This window comes from Furipterus horrens, unplaced genomic scaffold (assembly GCF_987537825.1).
Source record: "Furipterus horrens unplaced genomic scaffold, mFurHor1.1.pri manual_scaffold_1, whole genome shotgun sequence".
NCBI lineage: Eukaryota > Metazoa > Chordata > Mammalia > Chiroptera > Furipteridae > Furipterus > Furipterus horrens.
The window spans coordinates 182,161,140-182,178,654 of record NW_028327171.1 but is presented as its reverse complement, the minus strand read 5'-3'; the positions used below and the strand labels follow the sequence as shown (position 1 = coordinate 182,178,654).

At 32.6% G+C, this 17,515-nt stretch overlaps 1 protein-coding gene across 2 annotated transcripts in view; it reads right to left on the bottom strand.

Moving 5' to 3' along the window:
* GLS (glutaminase) overlaps nucleotides 1–17,515 on the bottom strand; it is a 79,467-nt gene that overhangs the window by 14,327 nt on the left and 47,625 nt on the right. Inside the window, exons 13-15 of one of the 2 annotated variants that reach the window (XM_090281949.1) lie at nucleotides 16,998–17,129; nucleotides 15,984–16,076; nucleotides 14,315–14,959 (exon numbers count right to left, since the gene is read on the bottom strand). In XM_090281949.1, coding sequence (XP_090138075.1) covers nucleotides 14,813–14,959; nucleotides 15,984–16,076; nucleotides 16,998–17,129 — 372 coding nt within the window. In that variant the 3' untranslated portion in view covers nucleotides 14,315–14,812. Of the gene's footprint in view, nucleotides 1–14,314; nucleotides 14,960–15,983; nucleotides 16,077–16,997; nucleotides 17,130–17,515 lie in introns of those variants that run through there. The other variant, XM_090281941.1, reaches the window with a different exon arrangement.

Below are 17,515 nucleotides of genomic sequence, written 5' to 3'. Positions count from 1 at the left end.
AAAGAAGAGTAAGAAAAGAGAAGAAACTGGTCACCAAAATCCTGCATGTATTTACTTCAAACAACAACAACAAAAAATCAGGAGCAGGGCACTGGAACCAAAAGATTCTTAAAGTCTGGTAAAAACTTAAATAAATACAAAGAAGTTCCTGAAAAGAGATGGGGTTCTCTTTCTGCTAGAAAACAAAACAAAGTTTTGGCAGTGACAGAGGCAGAATTACGGTTTCAACTTAAAGGACCTCTCTCTCCTCTGCATGCTCTAAATACTACTACAACAAAGCAAGGCACATGGACACGAGTATCCTTGCTATGCCAAGCACAATACATCCTGACTGCTTTGATTTTGGAAATAAATCCCTCGTTTTCGTTGGTCTTCAGAGAGCCATACTTAATTCCCTACATTCCTTAATGTTTATTTCACAATTGTATTGTGAAAAGCTGTGCTTTATGCACAACACACAAAGAACAGGCACAATAACACGTTCCTCTGGTGCTATTTACTTCACATAGTGCTTCCACAGATACTTTGATTACTATTCAAGTTATAATAACACATTCCTCCAGCACATAATAAGAGCTGTTGGAGAACAGGGTATTTTTAAGAGCCTTAACTATAAAGCACTTGAGGGGGGATATATGTATATATGTATATATGTATGCATGTGTGCATGTGTGTATGTGTGCACACGCACGCGCCAAAAAAATCATCCAGCACTCTTCTCAGGGCCTTATCATGAGACTGCTTAGCATTTATCTTTAATCTCTGTAATTCTTATCAGTACTATTTTATTCTTTGAAGCAAAAAAGAATGGACATGGCGAAATTATACACAAGAATCACTTGTCAGTGTAATTTCTATTAGTCAAGTTGAAAATTCTTTAAGTAGAACCAAATTCTAAAAGGAAAAAGCACTAATAGGATGTCTTCTATGAAGTAGATCTCAAAGTCTATTGTTAATATTTTCTGGCCCTGGCTGGGGTGGCTCAGTGGACTGAGCAGTTGGTTCCCAGTCAGGGCAGGTGCCTGGGTTGCGGGCCAGGTCCTTGGTTAGGGGCATGTGAGAGGCAGTCAATTGATGTTGCTCTCTCACATTGATGTTTCTCTCTCACATTAATGTTTCTCTCTCTCTCTCTCCCTCCCTCCTCCTCTCTTTGAAAATAAAACCTTTAAAATATGTTTCTGGTAAATGATCTAAAACCCCTCGCCCAACTTTCTGCAGTTCCTAAACCCAAATTAAGGATGCAGCCGTTGGGTTGGATGGGGCAGGGTCTGAGGGACAACAGAGCAGACTGCCATTACTATAAACCCATGACGACCAGCCTCAACAGTATTCTGCAACGTTGCCACATTGCCCTCTGCGCCGCCCCCCACAAGATCAAACATTTCCTGTCTTCTCTATGCCCTGAAACCTCACAGCCTCCCTCCAACCCCACAGCTGCTTCTCAGAAACCTCCTTTCATCCTCTGCAGGAAAATGGAAGCCAATGGAAACTTCAACTTCCCAGTGTCTGCAAACCTCGTACCTGCCTCTCAAGGTCCTATTTTATTGAAGAAGCTCTTCCACCAAACCTAATCCTCTGCTTGTGCTGAGAGCCCCATCTCTTTTCAAAGACCTCATGTTATTGGCCATTTCCTCTCTCTTGTATCTCCTTCAAGCTCTCCTTCTTTAATTGACCTTTTCAGTTCAGCAGCCAAACCCGCCCTCCTCCAGTAGTTCTCTGACGTTTAAATCTCAAAGCCAATATAATTTTCTTAAATGTGGGGGAGGAGGTTACCAATATGGGCTATCAATTTTTTTTCCAAATAGAAACGAAGAAAAACTAGCATGTACTATTATCAGTTACTAAGTTAAAGGACATTTTAACACCAAAAGAAAGAAAATTAAGAAGGGCATCATGTAAATGGACACCCCTCATCTTAATATTTATCTACTTCTTGAGATACTTTTTCCTTTACTTCTGATACTACACTGTGCAGGATTTTCTCCTCTGGCCAACAGTGTTCCCTAGTGGGAGCCCTACTACTCTATCCTACTTTTAAAACGGGAGTTCATTTAAGTTCCTTCTCATTCTACATGGTCTCCTTGAGCAATCTCACATACCTCCACAGCTTTGCCTCTACTCTCCATGCTGATCACTCACAAAACTGTTATCTTCAGCTTTGACCACTCTAAACTTTAGCTCTGTATCTGATGCTCAACTACTTGGAGAGCTCACAAATATAGCTTTCACACACTGCTAACTGCCTACCCATTGTCCAGCCCCTACCCCATCCATACCAATGGAATCTATTTGTTAGGGGTAGCAATGTGCTCAACTAAAAATACTTCCCTAAATTCCCTTGCAGCCAGTGTGGCCAGTGTGACCGATGGGTTTCTGTAAAACATTTTACCTGATTTAGGTGTCAGTTCTTTTCTTTCTCCTTCCACTTTGACCATACAAGTGAGGCCAAAGGTGGAAGAGCTACCTTGCAAGCTATAAGGTGACAGGCACGAGGTCTAATGCCAACACACTAAGTCTGGTCAGAGCAGAAGCATCCTTCACCGATAACACTAGTCCTGGATTGTCTACCCCTAAACTTCTCATTAAAAAAAAAACTCCATTTGTCTAAACCATGGTTCATGAACCTCCTCCTATGTGTAGTCAAAGAGATCCTTAATTATCACACCCACCAAAATTAACTTTTTCCTGTACACCAAGGTTTGCTTCTCCAGTATTCTCCATCTTAGTAAATACAGCAGTCAACTTATCTCATTCTTTTACACCAACCACATACTATTGCCAACTGCTGCCAACTTAACCGCTTCTTCTAAATACCTTTCCCATCTCTGCTTTCCTATCCTAAGCCACCGTCACATCACATCGCAGGGCCAGACCTTCAACTTTTGTCTTCCTCTTCTCCATTCTCCATAAAAGTGTTTAAAAACCAATCATGTCATTCCCCTTCTTAAAAGCCTTGAAGTTTCCCACTGCACTTTGAATAGTATAAACTTTTAATATAGTATATAAAACCCTGCACAAATAGTTCCCAAACTGCAGCAAAAACATCTAGGGTGCTCATTAAAAATGAAGATTTTAAAATCAGCATCTGGGGTTGGGCCCTAGGAAATCTGCACTTTAAAATTAGGACACATGTCACGTCACCTTTTCCGCCGGAATGAAAAATAAATTAAAAATAAAAAAAATAAAATTAGGACACATGAACAACTCTAGTGCACATTAAAATGAGGCCTGCCCTACATACTGTGGCCTTATCTCTGAGACTCATCCAGGGCCAACTCCCACTCACCTTGCCTCCCTATCTCATCACATCTGCTTTCTTTCACCTTCTCCAAATGTCCTAAGCTCCTTCCTGTCCTGGGGCCTTCATAATAGACTATCCTATTAATCCTTCTCAAGCCTCCTCTAACTCATTCAAAACTTAACCATCATCTTTCAGGGAAAACCAACCATACTTATTCGTCCAGATAAAAGGAGGTTTTCTTGCTCTACCCTCTCTTGGGGCATGTCTTTCTTTTATCATTTATTATCACCATTATTTGCTTAAACATTTTTAAAAGAAATAAAATGTTAGGTACAGTTAACTACACCCCCCCCCCCCATATCCATTCCCCTTCCTCCCAGAGGTAACCTTTATTGAAGACAGATGTGCATGTTCTTATATTTGAACTACATTGTATAGTGTCTCATAAAGTCTACTTTGGTGTATAAAAACGGTATCATGTGGAATATACCATTTCACTTCATGAGTTAAAATAAACTAGATCTATACATATCAGTGTGATCAAATCATTTATCACCATTTAAGTTTTAGTAATTATTTATTCAGTGTCTGCATCCCCGCCTGGATTGCAAACACCAAGAGTTGTATCATACTCATCTCATTAACCACTGTATATCCTAAGCACTTTGCAAATTCTGGCACATAAAAGGCAAGAAATAAATACTGGCTGAATGAAGAACTAATCAGTGAACAAATAATAACAGGGTTAATGCTAAGGTTAATTTATATAAAATCTGAACTATTCCATCAAATTAAATTGGCTAAATATCTTGAACTAATTCTGCTTGTATGCTGTTTAAACAAAAAATAATGAAAGAGTGGGGGAAAACTGGTTCTCAGTAGAGAAGAAAAAAGTAATTTTAAAGGTTATAAATTTTAATTTATGTAGAGGTATCTAATATTTACTGGTGGGGAACCTACAATATAGTTCTAGAAATGAAGAGAAAACACACACAAGAGAAAAACAAAATACCTGGTATATTAAGAAATGAAAAATTGGTGACTAGTTAAACAGGGACTAACAATATTGAAATGGAAGCCTAGAAACCAGAAATCCTGGCCACTTTATTACAGCCCCATAAAGGAGGAAGCAACTTCATAAAATGACTACTTGAGTAGCTATTTGACTACTCTTGTACCATAGCACATTACTACAAAAGCAATAGTGGAAGGAGAACACTTTAATTGGAAATGGGTACATTTGCTGCCAATTTTCCAGAGTTAAGGACGCTGGGTTAGGTAGAAGTTACTTTTTAGATAGTTTAGTGGCAGAGTTCTGTTTCTTCATAGTCCAGTATACATGGCATAAATTTTGAGGTTTTGCTTATACTGTATTTAATGCTGTCATTAAACTCACTCAAGCATATATTTAAGGATGATTGTAAATGCCTCTAAATGATAGAAAATGTAATCCTTTCACCACTGAATCACTCTAGTTCTGTGGTTTCCCAAAATTTTATACTAAATTTTATACTAAAAACAAATACTCATTTTTGGATGTTCTAATTCACAGAACCATCATATATAACAGGATTTTAAAAAACCCCTACTTTGAGCTCTACAAAAAGCTCTAAAGAGGTAGGGTTTATAAAGTTTTTAATGAATTGAGTTTAGCTGATAGACATTTAGAGGAAGCAAACAAAAGGATTTAAAAATGTATCTTCTAAAACAAGTCTTAAGAGTTACAATAGAGATCAGTCTTTAGTGCTAACATACTAATTTATACTTAATGCTGTAGGAACATACAAAGAAAATATTTTAAGCAATAAAAATCTACAATAGAGCTAAGGAATGATTTTAAGAAATTTTTTAAAATTTATTTTTAGAGAGGGTAGGGAGGGAGAAAGAGAGGGAGAAAAACATCTATGTGTGGTTGCCTCTTGCAAGCCCCCAACCAGGGACATGGCCCACAACCCAGGCATGTGTCCTGGCTGGGAATCGAACTGGAGAGCCTTTGGTTCGCAGACCGGCATTCAATCCACTGAGCCACACCAGCCAGGGCAGCAATGATTTTAATAGTAAGATTTAGGGCTGGCTTTGTATCTTCTGTAGTCAAGTCATATTGGATTTTTCTACTTGGATCAACACTTTGGAAAATAAATGTGATCATGTCAGATCATGTCAGCTAAAAGTCCCCCAATAGTTTCCCATTACATCTAATTTCAGCAAAAAGATCTTTGGAGATATAAATCTTCTCTATGGGTGAAATACATATAATATATGCATATATTAAAATCATAGAATATTGGTAATATGGAATGAATACACTGCCTGCATCATATAAGGTATAGTGAAAAATGAAATTATCACAGAACGACTTTTAATATAAAATTTCCCTTAATTCTTGGTCAAGGCACTCTGAAGTTGTTATTGTCATCAAATATTCATGGAGTATTCCACTTTTATTATTATTAGCAAGGACACACTGGTTGTAATCATATATGGTCAAGAGGATGGGCTCTGGAACCAGAACTACCTGGATGCAAATCCTGGTTCTATACACCTAAAAGCTATATAACCTTACAGAACTTACAAGACCTACCTAAATCTATACAGGTAATACTAATAGACATAGTACCTACTTCATAGACTTTATGAAGATTTTCAAAATTCTCAAAAACATGCTTTAAACTGATGGTTAACCCATAGTAAGTCACAGTATTAGGTTTCTGCTGATGGTGTACAGTGCATGCCTTGTTGCTAGAGTTGACTGAAATTGACATTGGATGCAAATGTGGAAATTACAGAAAACTACAGGATTTTGTAGCAAACTGGACGGCCTGGGCAAACCAAGATTACCTTTTTGAGGACTAATTACTGTATACTCAGTTCTAGTAAGCACACTGCTAAGTTTCCTGTGATAAGAGACTGAAAAACGAACTTCTAGACTTCCAAGGTCTTTGGGTACAGGCAACAGGCACGGATGGGACATGCTTTTCCATTTTAAATCATTGCCACTTTAGGTATGTATGATAATTTCAAACCTGTTATTTAAGATTTTTAAGGGATTAACTCTTACAGTTTCCTGTCCTATGTCAGAATGAATTAGGATGGTACATCTTCCTGAAGCCAATTTTATTTACTCCATCTCTAGAGAAGGAAAAGTTACTCATAGAACTGATAAAAACTATGTTTTAAAAACATTAAAACAGGTGTTATGAAATAAAAAAAAATTACATGCATTTTTGAGGTAGAAAACAAACCTCAAAAGTTCTATTACATTGGGCTACCTCTATCCAGATCTTATGTCCAACTGCCCAGCACTCATTAATGCTATTGAAATCTAAAAAGCACTAAGTAAACCAGTTTCAATTAAGAACTTTTGCAAAATACCCAAAATTCTTAACACAAAATTCTAAGCCTCATAATAGTAATGAATAATAGTTTCTGAAAACTAAAAACTTCAAAAGTCAATATGCAAACAGAGCAGCAACCCTCTATCCAGAGCCTGTAAGTACAAGGTAATGAATGAACACACGAGGAAGCGGACCATTACATGACAAAGCCCGACACACAGGGATGCCAATAAACAACAATGCTGATTCAGCAGCAGACAGATATGGTGAATGTAAAGTAAAATTGCACAACAGCGACAAAATAACAAAGTTTCTCAAGTTTTTATTTCTTGGGAAAAAAACATAGCAAATTAGTTTTCTTTCTCCTTTGTTTCTCCTTAAGGTGAAAAAGAAAAAAGTCATACATTCTGTAAGTTCTGTTGTAAGAGTATATTTTAGTTGAAACACTTCACAAACAGGTAAACAATAAGTTAAGCTCTTCTTCCCCTCCTCCTTAAAACCAGTCATTCTCTAAAGTTTCTCTTACAGGTTAAAAATAAAAAGAGAGACATATTAGAGCAGGAATATTTTATTGGCATGATTAAAGAGAATTAATAGTATTAGTCACCATAAAATTTTAACAAAATTACTTGTTCTGTCATTTCATCAGGAGATGTCAATGAGGTTTCATTGTGCAGAAAATATAAGATTTATTTATCTCAAAGTAGAAACAGTATTATTTAGATCATTTATTTAAATTATAAATCTTCTGCATATCACTGGACCCACAGACGCATGTATTTAAGGTTGAATGTTAAAATAATAAATTATCAACAATAAGCTATATTATATTGAAAAAAGGAAGTCTGAACTTAAAACACTTTTTTTTTAACCCTTGAAAGAAAATAAAACTGGAATGGCAAATGTCAATAATATTAAAAGATTTGGTAATGCACATATCAGCAATATAAAGATTTGAAATAAAAACCCATTTTATGAGTAACTTTGATATACTTTTTAAAGTACCCAGTTTTTCAGCCAAAAATGAAATTATGATATAAAAGAATGAAAAAGAAAGAATACTTGGAATTAATATATTTCCAGTTTTTCAATTAGTATCTTTAATTTTGAATGACTGTGAGAAAAAAACAAAACAGATCTTGAATGGAGTTAAAGTAATAAATTATATCATGGTTTTATACAACATTATTAAATCTCATAATGACTTAAGTTTTATGCTTTCCCTTCAAGGACAATTTGTAACTGCCCCTTAGTGATAATTCATGAAAGAAACACACAAAATAGTGAAAACTACTAATTCTAACCTAAAGAAAAGTTTAATAAGAGGCTAAAGATCATGATTTTAATTTAGATTTTACAATGGAATGGTCCAAATATGAGTAGTTATACTTCCATAATTGATGCTAATATTTCAACACCACTCTAATTTGAATAGGTATAATATGAAATAAGAGACTGGATAAGAGCCAGTCTCTTAAAAGTTCAGGTTCTTACCTATATAAACTTGTGAAGAGAACAGGTAACCAACTATGCAAGTGTAAATTTTGAAAATTAAGAAAGCAGTATTTTTTTAGAGTAACAATATTTAAGTTTTAACAATTGTAAGTCAACAAAGGTTTTAAGAAATTAATGCACTTTAAGAAAAGCAATATACATTTCCTTCACAAGTAAAAAATAAAAATCCCAGAATTATGAAATAGATTGGTACCAATAAACATGGTAGAATAATAAACAGACAAACAAGATCCTTGTTCTAAAGACACTCACAGATCCATATATCTAAAATAAAAACAAGGGAAGTAGCTATATATTTTGCACAGTATGTGTTGGGAAAGCTAACTTGTAAAGAAAAAAAATTTTTTCTTAGAAAATACTTGATTAGGCCTCATAACCTTTGGGCTTATTTAAAATCTTGTTACTTATATATTTAACCTAACCCCAAAGGAATTTATTTTTAAAAGCCAATGTTGTGACATTTATTTTTAGAGTCACATTTCTGCAACACTTTCTTTCAAAGGTTCCAAGGTAATGTTTATTTTTAGAACTACTATATAAGTGTAACATTCACTTCTAACTTTACCGGTCTTTATAAACTGCAACATATGATTGCTTACTAGAAAAATACAATTAAGTAGTTTAAATAAACACTGATGGGACAGTCTGTCAAATAACTTACATTAGCTACTACCAATTACGCTTCTCATTAAAAAATGATTAAACCAAAGGCTGTCCCAATAAAATACAAAACATACCAACTCATTAAGAAAGAGGAAAAAATTGTAAAGACGTTAACTGAGAAATCAAGGTGTTAAGAAACCTGGAAAACGGTGTTAGATGGAATGAGAGTTTACACCAGATGACCTTTAAGATGACTTTCAAGCTCAATTATGTGACTCTAATAAATTACAAGATTATGGTAAATCAAAGAACATCAATGATCTAGAAAGGTTGAACTATATTTTAGAAATAAAACAAGTTATTCAGCTGTTTACAGAATATGAATTAAAATTATAACTCAGGGTTCTAAGTAGAATTGCTGGGCAGAGAAGATTTTCATTATATACACAAAAATCAATAAGAATGTAATATGAAAACTATTTCAGGTAAGAATTTTGCCTTTCAAAAGCTAAGCTTTCCAAGATAATTTTAATCATCTGAGGCATCAGGGCTGAAAGTATTTCAGCAAGTATATACTTAATGAAAAAAATCATTATTTTAATAATACAGTGCCCAGAAAAATCATGTCCTCATATATTAAAATTGGCTTAAAAGTACACAAAAATTGTTCTTATCATTGAGATTTTAGCTAAAATACTTACAAATTGCTAAATGAGATTTAGAGTTAAAAATCTAATAACAGTGTTCTAATATCAGTTGCCAGAATTTGTCATTTCATTAGTTTTTCCCATGAGTCTACATCCTGAACTACTTATAGAGTTCATCACAGCATTCAGCATGTAGGATCATAATGTGTTCATTTTTAAATTTAACCAATACATAACAGTTCTCAATAAGAAGTATTATATGCCCTGGCTGGTGTGGCTCAGTGGATTGAGCACCAGCCTGCAAACCCAAGGGTCACTGGCTTGATTCCTGGTCAGGGCACATGCCTGGGTTGCGGGCCAGGACCCCAGTTGGGGGCGTGTGAGAGGCAACCTCACAATGATGTTTCTCTCCCTCTCTTTCTCCCTCCCTTCCCTTCTCTCTAAAAATAAATAAAATCTTAAAAAAGAAAACAAGAAGTACTTTGCAATTTTTGCCAAAATACCACAAACACTACCAAAAAAGCAATGCACCTAAGATTAATGGATTAGGAAGCCATTATAAAAGTTTAAATCAACATAGGCTTTACACATTTTGTGTACCTTGAAAACCTCTATAGCTACAACTTACAAAAATTACTAACGTGGACCTACAATCTACAAAACAAATGGTAAACTAAGTCAACCTTAAAATATTCCTTTCATATGCTCAGAATATAAACGTAGGACATTTTAAGACCACAGTAACATAATCACATCATTAAATAAATATAAGATGCATGATCAGTCTACTTAACATCTTCTGTTTAAAAAGTAAGTTCCTTTTCTATTACTATTTAAGAAGTTAAGGATTCTAAAAAAAAAAAAAAAGAAGTTAAGGATTCTAAGAAACATCAAATTTTACCAGCTCTGGTTTTTGTTAGATAGATGTTTGTTTTAGATGCCTTATAGTAGTTTTAAAAACAGAAGTCCAGACTAAGACTGTAATTTCTTAAGTTTCTTCAAGTCATGTGCAATTTATGGTATTCACACTAATAAACTACTTGTGGTGGGAGTGGGGAGAAGAGGGATAAAATAACCTCTCTCAGACCAATCTAATTTCTTCCATTTCTAAGCAGTGTAAGAAACAAATATTTTAACTGTGTTACAATTTGAAATAAAAGTGGTTGAACTTGATATACTTGGATGTATGTTCAGGTATAATTTTGCCCTTGAACTCCATGACAGAAAGTGGTCTTCAGCAAAGTCTATTCTGAATAAATCTCTGTGAAAATCTGAGTGATGTGCCTTGATTCATCAAAACAAGTTGCATGCACCTCCAACATCTGGTTTTGGTTTTATTACACAATATAAATATTAAATTTAATATAAAATGCTAAAGAAGAAATTGAGCAGAAATCACATTACTTTTTAAAAAAATGCATTCTAGCATTTTCAAGATCTCTAGGAGAAAAACCAAAATTTTTACAGGTGAAGAGTATAGCAGATTCTTAAAAATAATAATTGTGCACAATTTTTAGAATAAATTATTCCATAAAGAAAACTGTTCAAATTGAGAATTACATTTATTTTAAGTTGAATACAATCTTTCTACATAATAAATTCTGAAAATTGTTTTACAGTCAATTTCCACATGAAATCTGAGGTTCTTGCTTTCCCTTTTTATAGTTCTCCAATATTGTTCCTCTCTTACCCTGGTAGTGCTGGTACTGAATGGGAGCAATAGCAGAAACCATATAGCAATCAAGTTAAATGAAACAAATAAGATATGTTCTATAAATTCTGGGGCAGCAAAAATGTTAGGAGTTCTTTTACTACAAAACCTGGAATAGAAGTAGATTGATGAATCATTTATACATAACATACTATGTGGAAAGAACTGCTGTTGATTTTCAGAATATGGATGGATGGATGGATGGATGGATGGAAAGACATATATAGATATACATATAAACATATGCATATATAACATGTACATTATATATAGGTTATCATGATATAGATTGACATTTCAGTACATATAAGTGGTTCTTTCCTAATATATACACGTCTATGAGCCTCCGCACTGTGAGTCCAAGATAATTCAGTTCTTTGGGTCACTTCTCCTTTTGCATCAAAGGTTAAAAACACCACCACCTTCACCAACAAAAAACCCCAATCTATCTTTTAAAGCAAGTTATCATAAACTGTTACATATTGAATATACCATGACACAGTCTTTATTTACTAGCCCCAGAAAACTTTACAAAAAAAATCCCACAGATAAAATACAAATTCCTGTAAACAACAATATTTCCCTTTTAGTTTTAAAACTTCTACGGTATATTTGGGACATCCTTTTCTGGATATGAATAGCTGATTTCATCAAACAGAAAAATTTTAAATACTGCATTTGATCCACAATGCATGGAGAATAGTTATAATTTGGACCATGGTGTGGAAGTATACTAAATTTCTTCCAAAAATTAAATTCCTTAAAAATAACTAAGGTAAATTTCTGTATTATAATTATTTCACTCAATATAAATTCTACTGAGATTATGATAATCTTCATTTGATTTAGCAATATGTTTTTCCTATCCTAGACAACAGATTACATAGTCAATAACATCAGTGATATTCTTCCTCAGAAAGCAGAAAGAACCTGCAAATAGGGTAGTGTTTTGTGTTTTAGGTTGTCAAGTAGAAAAAAAAATTAGCAAGGAAGTCCTCTTTCAAATACTCCTACTACAACCAATAGGAAAACGCCCACCCTCCCACCCCAAATTCCACCAATTCTACCCTGCATTAAAAAAAAAGAAAAAGGATCAAAGGAGGAAGCCCTTGTATTTCTAGTTCTCTCTTTACAGCAGCCTCAGAAGTAATTAAAAATATAAAGCACACTTTATAACAGTATCTTCATAAAGAATAATTTTTTTAAGTTAAAATTCCAATTATTTGTTGTACTTAAAATGCTGGAGTTGCTTTCATTTAAAAAAAAAAAAAACCAATAAAATCAGCTTAAAATAAATTTATTGTACAATACAAAAAATAGGCATACTAGAAAATAAAAGATACATTATTAAATATACAAAGCAAATGAAAGAAAGCTAAATAACACAAATGTTTTAATCCAAACATGAAGATTAAAATGCACAACATTTATGCTAAAAATAAAAGTTCAAGAAGGATATGCATTTCAAATGAAATGTTAATGATGGATAAAAAGAAAAACAAATATGCTAACTTCTAAATGCTTGAATATCAAGAATCAGTAATGGCATGAAACATTAAATCCTACAATACTGGGTACTTTTCAAGAACTGTATTTGAAAAGGTGTTAAAAAACACTGCAAAAATTAAAATAATGTTGTTGATCTGGCAAAGATTTTTCTTTCTTTCTAAAAATAAAGTTTAAGGGCCTATTCACAATATCTTCCCCTGTCTTCTTCCATTTATACCCTCCTACAAAATTTCTGGATACTCATCCTTAAGATTCCATAAATATAGTACCTTAGATAATCCTACTTCATTGGTAAGTGCACACTCAAGCCTTACCAACATAGTAAAAGTGCCACAAATTAACAATTTTGAAATCTGTGGACACAACATGAAACATAAAATCTCCATTTTATAAAGTAAAACTAACCTACAAATCAAATAGTAAAATGTAACTACTTAGAGCATACAAGGAGGGAAGTGGGGGGAGGGGGCAGGGAATAAAGCCTTCTTTGCAAATTATCAATGAAGGCATTCAGTTCCCCAAACCACAAATGGCCCTGGTGAATCTTATACTGTCCAAAGGTATAAGCAGAGGTGAGCCCTTCGTACTCTGCTATAAACGGCCAAACCAGAAGCTTCCAGTTAGAATATGCATCTGTACATTAGAGAAACACTCAAGTAACCATATAATCCTTTGTAATATCCTCTAAAACTTAACATATAATTATTAAAATATTGTAAGTTTTAATACTTATGTTAGCTCCAAAGGCTTTTGAACAACACCTTTGAGAGGAAAAATTTTTTTCCCTAATATCATAGTTTCCAAACTCAAGACATCATATGATCAGGATTTTCTATATCTACATTTGCACTAGTATCTAATTGTATTTACTTTTTGTTGTTGTTGCTATTTTGTATTTACTTTTACAGACTTTAACCTAGCACAAATTTGCCATGGTACTCAGAAACTATCAATTTCTCCTTTTAAACCTACCCTGCCCCTCCAAAATCTACAAGTTTAAAAATAAATTAACAAAAAAAAAAATAATAAAACAAAAAACACCTTCAAGCTCTGGAAACCTGTGGGGGAGAACTGGAGAGGTATATGGAAGGAGGAAGACATGTCAATAGGTCCGATGGACTTTTACAATCTTTGTGCCAGACGTTAAATATTGTGAATTATTTGAAATCAGCTTGTATAGAACCTATAGTTCTTTTAAGACAAGTTTTGATTCTCAATATTCTATTTTTATAACCAAAGAATTCAAGTCTAATAGATATTTTAGTAGAATACTTACTACCTAAGGACTTAATTCAGTTCCTCAGTACTCTAAGAGTTCAAATAGAACAAACTTTAAGATGTTACTAAAATTTTTCATAAAGATTAACATTCGTGAAATTATTAGAATAAAATTATTGAAAGCTAAAAACCAAGTTTCATCATTTATATTTAAATATAACAGAAGAAGTTAAGTGAATAATATGAAAATAAAATTGCTCAGGTAAACATTTCACTTGAAGACACTCAATACTGCCCTTTCTGAGTAACCAATATTTAACAGTGAAACATTTCATTATCTTATATCTGAAATTCTTTGGCTGGAATGTTTTAGTAACATAAGACATTCCTGTACATGACAATTCCGACAGAACATAGGAGTTGCAAAGTAAAAAAGCAAAGACATGACTTATAAAGGGTTTGATAAAAATGGCATAAAATGTCAACTTAAGCTAATTTTATAACCTACTGCTATATTAAATAATTTAGGATTATTTTACCTTTTTAAAAGTTTTATATTTAGCATATACTTTCTATTGCCACTACAGACATCTCGTCAGTTTTAAAATAGAAAAAGAAAAAACAAAATGTAACGAAACTTACAAGTTCAATGTGTGGGTTTTAGAACCAAGAAATTACACATTTCTGTTCTATTTTAAATTTTTGTTACTATTTTAAATTTCTGTTACTATTTTAACTCTAGAGTTAAAATTTTAATTATACCAAGAAAAAAATTTAAAAATTTTTTTCCTTTTTGCATTTTTAAAAAATAAAGCAAATTTGCTTTATTACTTATAAATACTTTTTAAGAACTAACAAATCCACTTTTTAATCTACTATCTTTACACAAAGCTTAAAAAATAAAGAAAGCTTTCTGGCTCCAGCACTCAAAGGTGAGAACACAAAAAAACTTAATAAATATTTATGGTATGCAAAAAAGCTAAAGATTATTGAAAGGTAAATGAAGAGCATTCTGAAACTAAAACCCATTTCTTTAGCTTTTCTCTCCCAGACTTTCCATTCTATATACTACAGTTGTAGAGATGTCCTCATTTGACTCAGGTGACACTTTTTTCCACACTGTCTCTTTTAAAGCAAGTTCTTGTTGGAGACTTTCATAGTCCAATGGTCCAAAGGAATGCTAGTTGTTCAAGCAACATACATAATTTATTAGTGCACTTGAGTGAAGAAAGGTCCAAGCTACAAAACCGTATTTTTCAATGAATGTTATTAAAACCGGTAACATTTTAACCCACCACCATTTGATGTTTTGCTCCATGTTACTCATGCCAACTCCCATATAAGTTTCTATTCTGGTGGCTTTGCATAATTCTCATATATTATCAGAAGTTACTTTGATTGGAACTAATAAAAAAAAATTTACTTAATGTATTAAAATATTTTCTCTCTACCTGTAAGTCCTTCCTTCATATGAGCTTCAAGTCTAATTAGGTAACTTTATTATACACATTTTCCATATGGGATGCAAAGGAATTTAATTAAAACTCAAAACAAGTCCCTTGGTCCAGTGAACAACAATAATGACAAAAAAATATCTTGTTCCTGAAATTTAAGTCCTCACTGTTAATACTAGCTCTAAAAAAGTAGACTATGTGTTTAATAATATGAAAAGCTCACTAATAAGAAAATACTAGTTTAAGAGTATCAGGAATACTGTATTAAACTTTTTATAGAAAAATATTTCATCAATAGTGGGTTATGAAACTTATTATGAGGCTTTGTAAGGTCTCTCACTAATAGTATCATCCCTTTCTTATTTACATATCCATCCCTGTCAAAATAAATTTCAAGACTATAACTAACATATATTAAAGAGTAAAAACAGGCTTTCTTTTTATAGCATGAAGCACTTTCTAATGTGTCTTACCAGAATCAGTTACTTAAAATATTGCTTAAAATAGGAAAAAATGGGAGGAAGGAAATGCTGCTGCTAGGCTAACCAGTTTCAATTTAAATAAAACAGCAATATTTAATATCTATAAATTACTGGTCCAGCATGAAAATGTCAAGTACTTGTTTATACTCATTTGTGATCAGCAAAGATATGAGGCTATTAACAATTAAACTAAATTTTATTTAAACAGGCAATACTCATTTTCTCTCTCTTAAAAAATATTACATAATAATCTAAGAATTTTGCTTACCCTTTGATCACCACCTTCTCTTCGAGGATCAAGTTTTTTCGCAAAGTGTCTCAAATTATCATAGTTATGGAAATTACACAGAGAAACTAGATCCTGTAAATAAAAAGAACAGGTATAAGAAGTTAGCTATTCATTGGCTATTGTTTTTCATAATTTAACAAATTATACTAATACTATCCAACTTAACTACTATTTCATTCAAAGTACTATTGCATGTTAATAAAGCAGCATGATTCATCAAGAAGAATGAAATCAGAATAAAATATGGATATAAATTCTGAGATCACTGCTTTCAAGCATGATCATAGGATTCAGTAACTCAAACTGTTTAACTTTCATTTCCAATAAAATAAGCATTCAGTAATAGGTTCCATGAAAGAATTTTTCAGATGACCATAAAACACCACAAAAATATAAATAAATATTCTGGTTACAATTATATTATAATCTATAAGCAATCCAATGTCATGCTCTAGATGTTACAGAATATTAAAAAATTGAAAAATAAATCAGAATTTTAATTAAGAAAGTCTGCAGAAGATCCTGGGAAATAATGTATACTGAACTAGTCAAGTATAGTAACAATTTTAAATTGCAGTGCTTATTGCCTCAAAAAAAAAAAAAAAGAAAAAAAAGACACTTTTAAAGGTAGTTTATGGATAAACTATGCAAGTTTAAAGATGATACAATAAGTTACAATAATCTTAATTTATATTCAGTTTCAAATTACTTCTCCAAGTTAGTATCATTTGCTGAGTTTTGGGGAACTGAAGAGTAATTATAATCATAAATATTTAAATATAAACTTCAAACAAATGTAATTTTTTGTGAGTGATTAGATGAAAGCTGTCTTGGTAGAGGTAATTTGAAGTCCTGTATGAGTACTTCCATGGCTACCTAGTCGGCAGGTGGGCAAGAGTGCCAAAAATCAACAAACTATGAAAATGAGTAAAAAAGAATCATGGGATGGTTCAACTTATATGATCATTATTTTCATTAAGAAAACATGCTTACATGACAGAAGTGAATTCCCTTAACACTGTTGCCCATCTTGTCCAGAGGGGGAGACCAGCACATCATGCCCATGACATTGGGGACAACTAGAAGAATGCCCCCAGCAACTCCAGATTTTGCAGGAAGACCAACCTGAAAATAATTTGAAAAAAGGGACATTTTTGTTAACATTTTAAAATAAGAAAAGTTATGACCAACAATAAATTGGTTAAAAATTTATGATATACATATCTATACAGAATTCCAACTTTAAAAATGTTGTAGATAAATATTTACCAACATGTTTATAATACAGTAAATGAAAAACAGTTATAAAACAGTTGGGATATATTGAAATACAGAAAAAATTTTGAAAGATATATTCTAAGGAATTAAAGTACATTACATCTAAATCATGGGACTATGTTTTTATTTTATTTTTTTTACTATATTTTCTAATTGTTTTATAGTAAACGTGTTGCTTTTAAGTACAAAAAATTATTTTCAGAAAATGTTTTATGATTAAAAAACAATGAGAA